At 38.3% G+C, this 10,788-nt stretch overlaps 2 protein-coding genes across 3 annotated transcripts in view; both read left to right on the plus strand.

Annotated features, from left to right (window-relative positions):
* Positions 1-8,993, plus strand: part of nudt4b (nudix (nucleoside diphosphate linked moiety X)-type motif 4b) — a 10,432-nt gene extending 1,439 nt beyond the window's left edge. The window contains exons 2-5 of the mRNA XM_014014490.1: positions 5,183-5,293; positions 5,899-5,943; positions 6,133-6,220; positions 6,838-8,993. Of these exons, the coding sequence (XP_013869944.1) occupies positions 5,183-5,293; positions 5,899-5,943; positions 6,133-6,220; positions 6,838-7,052 (459 nt within the window). The 3' untranslated portion in view covers positions 7,053-8,993. The remainder of the gene's footprint in view (positions 1-5,182; positions 5,294-5,898; positions 5,944-6,132; positions 6,221-6,837) is intronic.
* Positions 8,994-9,814: 821 nt separating this feature from the next.
* The window catches only part of pkp2 (plakophilin 2), an 11,884-nt gene continuing 10,910 nt past the window's right edge, over positions 9,815-10,788 (plus strand). For both annotated transcript variants that reach the window (XM_014014491.1, XM_014014492.1), the window contains exon 1: positions 9,815-10,171. In XM_014014491.1, the coding sequence (XP_013869945.1) occupies positions 9,982-10,171 (190 nt within the window). In that variant the 5' untranslated portion in view covers positions 9,815-9,981. The remainder of the gene's footprint in view (positions 10,172-10,788) is intronic.

A 10,788-nucleotide genomic window follows, 5' to 3' on the forward strand; every position in this document is an offset into this window, starting at 1 on the left:
ATAGATAGATAGATAGATATATAGATAGATATAGATATGGCCTCCATACTTTCTTACCCAGTTTATTTATATATAGATATATATAGATATGGCCTCCATACTTTCTTACCCAGATTTAAATAATATAGGAGCAGCAGCAGTGATTTATACAACTACAGTAGTTTGTATGTTTAGTGTTGTGGTTTAATATGTGTAGTGTAGTTTGTCATAAACCAAAATGACCCATATAAGACACACATGACACATTCAATGAATACATAAACACATGAAAGGAACTAATACCTTTTTATTTTAGTACCTAAGTAATGACATTCTCTGAGCTACTTCTGGTGTTTACTGTAATTGTCTTCATGTTTTATTTCTTGCTGTCTACTGGTTGACCCATTTCCCAGTGAGCATATATTCAGATCCACAAGTCTGGGCCTTCTCCTTCATTTTACCTGTCTAAATTTATCCTCCGCTCGGCATGGCATAAACAAAGTGTTGCACTATTTCCAGTTAGAGAAAATATCCCACAGGTACTGCCTGGGCCTCACTTACCTAAAAACACGTACAAACACACTGCATACCCTACCAAGTATACATGTTGTAAACTGCGAGTATATGTGACCCATCAAATCAAACCAAGGATTAAGTCAAATTAATTCAAAGTGACTTTAAAAGCTACATTTTTATCCCTGGATTATCCTGATATCATAAGCAGTTCCACAGATACGACTTAATTTGACTTGTTAATAATTAATATTTGGTCTCAACCCTATTTTTGTGTAACTTTAATGAAGGAGTTTATAAAGAAGAAACCTCAAAAAGCATCTGAATATTGAGATTTCCCAGCTGAAAAGAACCAAAAGCTTTGCTTGCTTGCAGGGGGGAAACAAAACAAAGGGGTTTTTGCTCAGTTTGATGTGATTTCAGTGAAGAGATTTAGACATTGCATAATGTTGTTGTTAGACTTGGCCATAGTTTCTTCCAGCCCAGTAATTCTCAGAATTTCCTCCTTTTTTCTTATGTCTTCCTTTACCTAAGCTGACAGGATTTTTTTACCTGGAAGAAAATTCTGAGTATATTATGACAACAGCAGTGTGTGACCACCACCCTCAGGAATTTCATCTTCTGACAGGCATGTCTACTCATGTGATCAGGAAGATGGTATGGGGGTCATTTCAAAAAGTATTTAAAGGAACCTTTAGCATGTATAGTAAAGTTTAAAAGAGGTAATAAATACCTTTTTTAAAACCTTTGGTGAATACTTGTTACCCACCTTGAGAAGCTGTCTAGCTTTCATAAGGTTTTGCTTAGGCCCTGAGATGCAACACAAAAAACATTGTTTTTTTTTTCTTTTTCTTACAAAAGGTTTTGAGTTTTCATGGCCACTATATTTTCTGACCCAAACAATACAATAACAGAGCAGCAGTAGCTGGGGTTTAAGTTGCCAGAGTAGTCAACATACAATTGCACTGTTTTATACGGGGTTTTTTTTTCTTCGCTAGGAGTTTTGGACAATGGTTAATGTTATTAGTTTGTTTTTGCCCAGTAATTCTCAGAATCTTCTTGTTTTTACCTTTAGTCTTCCTTTATCTTACACAACTAGTGTTTACCAGGAAGAAATTTCAGAGAATATTATGACAGCATCTTTGTATAACCACCACCCTAGGGTTATAAAGGGCATGTCTACTCATGCAGTCACAATGGTACTGCTCAGTTGGAAGATGAACCAATGCGGTGCTTTGGTTGTAATGGAGCTTTGTGATATCTGCTTTCCTGAAACACATGGTCGCACAAACCCAATCAGTGCTCCTTCGACACAGGACACCCAGGTGTTGTTGGACTTCTGCTAAGATGCTTTGTTCCAGAGAGGAAACAGAGAAAGGGTAGACAGAAAATAAACCCAACAGGTACCTGACAAGACAAGATGGACAGCCATGATAGCAGAGTGGACCACGAGTTTGGAGACAAGTTAATTGTATGTCCGAGAGTCTTTAATTTACATTGTAAAAAGCCAATGTTAGGTTGTAGAAAGTGGTAAATAAATATCCAATGCATGAAACATTCTTGGCAAACAAAGACCTCTGCCATGCTTTTTATTTGATGTTTTAAAGCACTCGAAGGCCACAAATTTTATGGGCATGCAGTTGATTGCCCACCATAATCAAGCCAAATCACAATGCGTTTATGGCTTCAGTGCGTTTATCTTTACTATTTTTATACGAACAATCGATCACTCGTCTTTGTGCAACATAAAATAGGTTTTGGGAAGTGACAGCATCCACAGTGTTTGTCTCCTGAGTGCTATTCTTCCTTTTTAATCGTTTGGGTTTAGTTTCTGCGTTTATGTACAGATTGTAAAAAGAGAGAATTGYATCTCAGGTTTAACAAATCTTATCTGAGCTGTTGAGGCTTTTTTTTTAAATGGCATTGTGAGTTTGTCCAAATGGAATATGAGCACGCTCAGGTTTATCTGGGAATCATTTCCCACTTCAAACAAGACACCGGATTATTTTTACTCCAACAAGGGCTAAACTAGGTCTAACTCACTAAGATGTGTGAATATTTTTTCCTTAATAGTAACCCATAATCAATCGTTGACTAAACTTGAGTTTGAATAGGTCTGGTAATTTCCAGGAAAATTTGTGTTGGTCAAGTTTGCTTTCACTTTTCTTTTTTCTGCTTTCGTCCTCCTCCACTGTCTATAATTTCCAGCAAACAAAAGCATTTTTTTTCTCGTGTTAGATGAGGCAGACCCATGACTCCAGATCTGTGCTCACTTTTACAGCTCTTGTTTGTTGTTATTCAAGGACTGTATTGATTTTTACCCCTTTTCATGTGTGCCTCCCATCATTCTCTCTTCCCGGTCAGTGCCCTGCCAATTCAAACTTCTTCTTTTTTTTTTTTTGACAGCTGCAGGCTTTGGAAGTAGGAGGAGGACTTGTTTTTGTTTTCCAGAATATTCTTTCCTGTTCCTGTTTGAGGGCATGGCAGAAACCTGTCATCACTTATGTTTCAAATGATTGATGACGGTGTGTTTCTTTATGATGAACTGTTGGATTTGCCTGTGAAATGCCACGGTGCTTCCTCTGGGGTTTCTCCTTCTTCTTGACCCTCTTTCCAAATACWAGCTAGGAGCTTTTCTGTAGCTATCAGCTGACTGCTGACCTAACTCTGGAAAAGAAATTAGATGTTATGTTTTGGCTCTTGTGATTGCACGAGTCCAAAATACATTATTATGTGATTGATTCAGGGTCAAATTAAACAAAATATAAAAACAATGATTTTTCGTGTTTATATGGCAGTTAAACATGTCCATAAAGCATTCCAGTGGCACATTTTTTTCTTTAAAACTTCTTGTTTTTGGCATTTTTGTGTCAAAATCTAGAAATGGGGTTATTGTGTGGGAGGAGCTACCATCCTTGGCTGATCATGTCATTAATGCCACGTACAGCTGTCAAACAAACTTAAACCAACATCAGGATTTCACAAATCGAGTGAAGACTGTTCGTCTGATCCAGATTCCAATGACCATGACCCCAGTCCATCATCTGACTTTGGATTGTAATTTTCACGCCAGAGCTTAAGTAACCAAATTAGCTGAACTTTCTTGAAACACCAGTTTTAGTTTCAGGTCGGTTTGTACAGTTTTTTTTTTTTTTTTTGTGACACTGAACCATTTCACTTGCAGGTTATCTGCATTTAAACCCTCTCTACTTGTTTGTTTGCAATCTGTGGTTAACCTCTGGTTCTGCAACACTTCCAAGTAACCATGAAAAAAGAAAAAAGCAGAATCAAATTTTCAGTCTTTTTTTTGCACTGATTTAAAATTAGTCCACTTTTTTCAATATATGTCTGCCTTGAAACACTTTCTGAGTTATAGACTCAGTTTATTTAAAGTTGACAGCATTTAAATGTAATCTTTGAGATGTTAACGTTGAAAAATAATGACAAATCGTTCTTTCATCCAAACACAGTGGCATRTCCGTACCAAATTATGAGGTCTACTCATAGAAAAGTAAAGCTCAATAGTTACAGTGACTCAAATAGCCAGTTTTAAAATGATTATTGTATATGTGGTGGACAAAACTGAGGTGAAAAGATTGCTTCATCTCATCCTAAAGCCATGCTGCATACCAGAGGTCTCACCTAAAGAGGYTACAAAGTTCAACTTGACACATTTCCTCCATTTCACACACTCCTGAAAAGACGTCATRATCTGCCTTAGGGCTGCTTCGACCAAGAGGAACTYTTTCTTTAATGTATCATTTACTGACCCAGGGAAAAGTAGGTGGGATTTTTCCTTGACCCTTTCAAMTCTTACAGAACACCAGATCCACATCATCTCTGCCGCCTTTTGGCCCCGTCCTAACCTATATCTTCTACTAAAGCAGGTGCCGGAGTGTGGGTTAGTGTTAGTGCGGCACGTGAAAGAAGCGGCAACAGACACCAGTCGCAATCTGTGTGACCTTTTGCCCCGGGCTAACCTTTTACAGGAGCCTCCTGTACCTGCAGCCGCAATCCCATTAAAGGGTGTAAGGAAAGCTTGATTTGGATTATGTGACAGCCTGACTTCTGCAGCAGATTACCGGTGATCAGCTGCATGGTGGAGGTGGATGTCACGGTCTGTCCGTCAAGCTGCCCGACGCACGCTTTCTTTCATATAAGCTTTCAGGTTACAGAATAACTCCTTCCTATGGAGGCTTTGTTTGCCCTGTTGTCTTCCCCTGTAGCCGTATTTTCCTGTTTTACAGCTTTTATCTGTATTAGCAGCACACATTTTACAACCTCCGCTCCGTCACACACCTCGCATGGTAACAATGATTAAATAGCTCCATGCAAATGTGCTAATGTTTATGGCAGGTGTGCTCAGATCGGTTTTGATTGCTAATGGAGAGCCCACCAAGAAATAACCACAGGCGTATTCAATCTCTGCACACGAGTGCACATCGCTACTGGAGTGTAATTCATATCCTCACAAGCTGCGCATGGGAAAGTTTTAACATTTAAATTCAGCTTGTGCTGCGTGTGGATGCATTGTTTGGGTTGAAATCATGTTAAGATAAAATGCTATAAATAAAAAGTTGATTTTTTTTTTTTAAACCATGACAGTGGGTTGAAGGTTGTAGTCCATGCTATGAAGTGATCAAAATCACACAAGCAGAAAGTTTAATAAAACCTTGTTTTTGTCTGACAGGTTCTGCTAGTCAGCAGCAGTCGGCACCCGGACCAGTGGATTGTTCCGGGAGGAGGGATGGAGCCCGAGGAGGAGCCGTGTGGCGCTGCGGTACGAGAGGTCTTTGAGGAGGTGGGTACAACATACGAACACAAGCAAAAACATGATTTCACCTTTTTAGGCTTTGGGGGATAACAAAAAAACTTTTAATGCTGCTTTAAAAACAGCCACTTGTCYAAACATTTATTAGTTTTAGGGGCCACAGTGCTGGCAGCTTAGTCTCTCAGGGGTCTTGTGGCATTCCGAGCTCCTGCTGATTGAGAACCACATGTTCTCTGCTGTGTCGGCGGCATAATCTGGGCTCTTCTCTGGACTCCTGCGCATTCACTGATCCTCACACGGTGCACTCACTGGACGGCTTCACACCGAGTTCAGAGGAGATGGATGTCATCTGAGTTAGAAAAGTGACGGTTATGAAAGGGACATAATTGCCCCTGAGGAGTCAGGAAGTCCTTTGAGAACAAGAAGTCTTATTATGTAATCTGCAGCACATAAAGTCCATTTATAAGAAAGAATGGCTCTGGAACTCTGGAAAAGTTAGAGTTTGGTTTTTAAAGTCAGTTTAGCTTCTTTTTATTGTATTGTGACCAAAGCACACAGTGTAATTGTTGCTGCAACCTTATGCTATTGTGGTTTCACTAAAAAATTMAAACCTTTTTTTTTCTTCTTCTTTTTAGGCCGGTGTAAAGGGCAAGCTAGGACGCCTACTTGGTGTATTTGAGGTGAGTTTTTAACATTTCTCTTGGACAAAAAATAACATTTAAATGAGCAGAAACTAAATATTTGCACCATTTTTTTAATGAAAAAAAAAAACATTAACAGCTTTAATTCCAATAATTCTTMTTTTATTTTTGTCTTGAGGGCTTTTATTTTGTCATCTAAATGATTTTTTTTCTTCCCCATCTTTAAAGCAAAACCAGGACCGGAAGAACCGAACCTACGTGTATGTACTGACGGTCACGGAGACATTTGAAGCCTGGGAGGACTCKGTCAGCATAGGTACAGCTCTCTGATGAATATTTGCAGCCACATACGTCTAAACTTACTCTGCTGAGCAGGATATACTGGATCTCTTTTATTTATGCGGAGGCCCGTATGCCGCTCGGAAACTGCACCAGCGTGCGGCGTCAACAGCTGACTGTAAATCTGGGGCACTGATCCTGGCTGTCGTATATYGCAACTGTCAGTAGTCTGGGTGCCAAGCATGAAGTCGTTACTTTGTTAAGATGTGCTGAGTGGAGGACCACTTACCTGTGTGCATGTTTTATTTACAACCCTAAATCAGATGAAGCTGGGGTGCTGTTCAAAAATGTAAATTAAAAACTGAAAGCAGTGATTTGCAAATCATGGAATGGAACATAGTAAACATATTTAATGTTTAGGCTAAAATATGGTACAGTTGTTTTGAAAGAAATATGCTAACTCAGAAATTTTATAGCAGCAACACGTCTCAAAAATATTGATGTAATGTGTTCCACTCCATATTTATTTATTTATTTCATTAAAATAAAAATAAAATACAAAATAAAAATACAATAAAATAAGAAATTACACCAAAAAAAGGCAAAAGTGTTAAGTGAGAAAGCCTCACGTCTGTCCTTTGTCTCCCTCTGCAGGCCGTAAGCGGGAGTGGTTCACTGTGGATGAAGCCATCAAAGTGCTGCAGAGCCACAAACCCGTTCACGCCGAGTACCTGAGGAGGCTCCAGCTCAGCTGCTCCCCCACCAACGGAAACTCCATCCTCCCGAGCCCACCCCCAAACGACAACTACCCCCATTACAGCACCTCTGCACCGTCGACGGGCAGCGTGCTGGCCTCCTCCTGCAGATAGGACTGCACCTCCTTCCTCCCTTTCCTTTTTTTTTTTCTTTCCCTGTACAGTCTCTTGCATGAATCTAAAGACTTCTACGAGCCTCGGCTCGCTTGTATTTATAATTTCTTATCACGGACTGCAAGACTTGACCAAAGCTGGCGCCAGAACTGAGCTAAAAACTGAGCAGGAAAAGCTCGCGTCTGGATGTGGCTAATTCATGGAGCACCAGGATGCAGTTTGGGAGAACAAAGCTGTCGACAACGCTGGTGTGAACAACCTACAGTGAAGGAATGCCTTACAGAAACTTTGTATGAATGTTATATTTGAGTTTTTTTTTTTTTCTTTACGTGGCCTCCCAGAGAGCACAGTGTGTTGAATGTCTCCAGATGTCTTGATGGTAACAGTGAAATCACAACACGTGGGTATTTATTAAACAGAAAACAGCTAAACTTAGTTTTTGTTTAACATTCTCCAGTGAAGTTCATTCACTGCTTTTTAACACAAACAGTGGTGTTAAAACGACATAAAGAGTAATGTAAGAAGTTGGCAAAACCTTTGCTCCAGATACAAGTTTTTGATACTTTCTACCTCAGTCAACTGGATATGATTGTCCTGTTTTGTGAACACCTCCTCAGAAGCAGCTCTGCTGTTTGTAAGTTAAACTTGAGCGCTGCAGCGTTACGTGTCAGCTAACTGCGACAAACGTCCACACAACGCCCCTTTTCTCCTTCTCTAAAGAAACAAATCACTTTGCTTGTTATTCTACAGAGCTCTGAGTTTCAAAGCTTTAAAAGAAAATATTTTTCTTCAACCCAAACTTGTAAATTAAGTGACAAAAATTTTGTTTTTCAAATCCCCCCAAAAAAACAAAACAAAAAAAGATACATTTCACATTTTAGGTTCGTATTTTCCACTTGCTCATGCTAACCCCTCCACTGAAAATCCGCCCTTTCTGCTTCGACAGCTTGAATGACAACCAGTCAACCATGATGGTGAAATGTAAATAACTTTGAGAAGCGCTGTAAAAAGAAAAGAAGTGTTTTTAACCTGAACGTACCTGTACATTTTCTCAATATTTTCTATATTTTTAAAAGATGCACACGCCGTAGGGGGAAGGTGTACAGCGCTGAATGTATCATGGTTGAAGATGTGCCACAGGTTACGGATGGAAAGCTTTGTGGAAGTAAAGACAAAAATCTGTATTTCAAAATAAGATGTATTGTTTGGGATTTGATTAAGGTACTTGCACAGAATTGGTCATATAATGTAAATTAAGCGAAATGCAAAGCTATACAGATAATTAAGATAGCTGTGTTGTATTTTGGAAAAAAACACGATTTAAAAAAATCTTAATCTAATCTTTTAAAGATTTTAAACTGTTTAAGGTATTATCTTAATTTTAAAGATAACTAATCGTGCGTTTTATCTAGCGACACACTTCCTTTTTTACAGTTTTAAAAACTAACTCGTTTTCTGATCGCTGTGTTTACTCCTGTTACATCATTTCAGTTAATTTGTCGCAGCCTGACCTCTGTGTGTAAATGTTTATTACAAAGTTGATCAACTTTAATTATGTGCCAAAATTCAAACTTTGTCTTCAAGTAGGAGGGAAATAACCTAAACATATAAGTAAATTTTACCTTTCAGGATTTCAAAACTTTTTTTTTTGAGTTTTTACATCCTGTAACATGGGTTAAGTTAAATTCAATTTATTTGTCCTGCTGTTAAAACTGCTGCTTGAATACTTTTCTCTCCACTTGAAGTCTCATCGAATGTTTTTGGACGTGTTGATTTTCAGCTGATATTACTCTTAACAAGAACTTTTTTTTAACATTCAACRCTAATGAAAATGTCAGTTTAATATGATTTTATGCAAAGCAGATATTTGTGTGGAAGCGATGCGAACTGGAAAGATCGTTTCTCTAGATATCGCATTAAAGACGAAATATCTTACTGTAACAGTTGCTGAGTAATCATTTATTTAAAGGCAAACAACTGGTTAATTTTTTTGTTTTACGTTTTCATTTACACAATATTACATGTAAGGCTCTGTAAAACTCCTTATAGACTAAAAGATCCCTCTAGGTATCAATATTTTACTTGAAATATGATCATTCAATAATTGTTATTTTACCTTTAGTTAGTTGATGATGATAAAACAGCACAAACATTTTATGCAAATAAAAATGTTTAACTACAAAATATAAAACAATGTTTGAGTATAAAAATGTAATTCACCTTCTATGCACTATTTTAGACAACACTAGTGCATAAGCACGCTCGTCTTAGTATCGATAGTATCGATGTTTCGATTGATCCGCACACAGCAAAAACGCACAGGTGGGTGCTACCACTTGAGTTATTTTGTTGCTTTTTAAATCTTTTTTTAACTTTTTAAAATATTAACTTTTATTTACAAACATGGTGTCTAATTTTGTTAAATTAATTTCTACAAAAACATTGGTTACTGCACACTGCCTTTTGCTAGCTTCTACTAGCTAGCCTTTTACTTTTAGCTAGCTTACTTTTTAGCTTCTAGCTAGCCTTTAAATATTTTAGCTAGTCTTTACTACTTTTATTTAGCTTTTTGTTACAGTTAGCTAGCCTTTTGCTACTTTCAGCTCTTTTTTAGCTGCTTGTCATTTAAGCTTTTCTAGCATTTAGCTAACACTTTCCTCTCTTAGCTTTTTTGTGTGTTTTTAATTTAAAAAATGTATTTATTGAGGTTATTTGGTGTTGGGACAGGTGAAAAGGTAACGATGAGGGGGTGACACCTGACACCTCAGATGCTTCCTTAGCCCCGCCCCCCACCACCTCAGGTGGCCCCACCTGTGCGTGGACAACAAAGCGTAGCGAACAGAACTGCCATTGTTCGGGACCAGCTCCTATCAGATTCAATGAGAGGAAACCGATTCACTTTTTGACTTTGTTGTTGTTTTGGTTGACGATGGGAGACAGGTTTTTAAAGTCGGCTCTACCTGCGCTGGATTCGTTGCTGGACGACTCCAGCCTGGCGCTACCGGCCGAACCCAGTCCGAGGTCCTCGACCAGGACCGAACCGAGCGACCGGAGCCTCCGTGTTCAGCAGCAGGTTCGGCTCACCCTGGAACGGAAGTCAAAGAGGAGTCTCTCTAATGGTGATTAGAGAAAGTTCAATCTGTTTATTATTTACAGGCTTTTGCTGCATAGAAATAAAACACTTGTAATGACTGCATGTTTTCATCAACCACTCAGTGTTAAGAAGACAGGCCCAAATATACAGTAATAACACATTTGAGGATAAGGCCACGGTTCACTGGAGATCCACAAATAACCCATTAGGAGAGAATGCTGCTGATGTTTGACTGGAATGCATTCTGTATACAATGGTTCTCTTGTTCAACAGGTTACCGGAGTTTCACCTCTCTGCCCAAAGGTTGTTAAATGTTACAGCTCATTTTGTTTTGGTGTTTCATAGAAATGATTATCCTTTTTTAACAGCTTTTGTTCAGTGAAAGTGATTTTGCACATTAGAGAAAATATGAAGTTCCTGTAGGCCTACTGACTAACTATAGGGAGGGAAAAAAAATCAAAAACAAAAGTTAATTATAGGAAGATTTTGTCAAAATGTGTTATTTCCCCATTTTCATAGTTATTGATATTGTTACTGCATATGTTCATTTTTTCTACAAAATATATAAATACAGCGGGTAAAATAAGTATTGAACACGTCACCATTTATCTCAGTAAATATATTACTAGAGGTGCTAATGAC

The sequence above is a fragment of the Austrofundulus limnaeus genome, unplaced genomic scaffold (genome assembly GCF_001266775.1).
Source record: "Austrofundulus limnaeus strain Quisiro unplaced genomic scaffold, Austrofundulus_limnaeus-1.0 Scaffold115, whole genome shotgun sequence".
NCBI classification, from domain to species: Eukaryota; Metazoa; Chordata; class Actinopteri; order Cyprinodontiformes; family Rivulidae; genus Austrofundulus; species Austrofundulus limnaeus.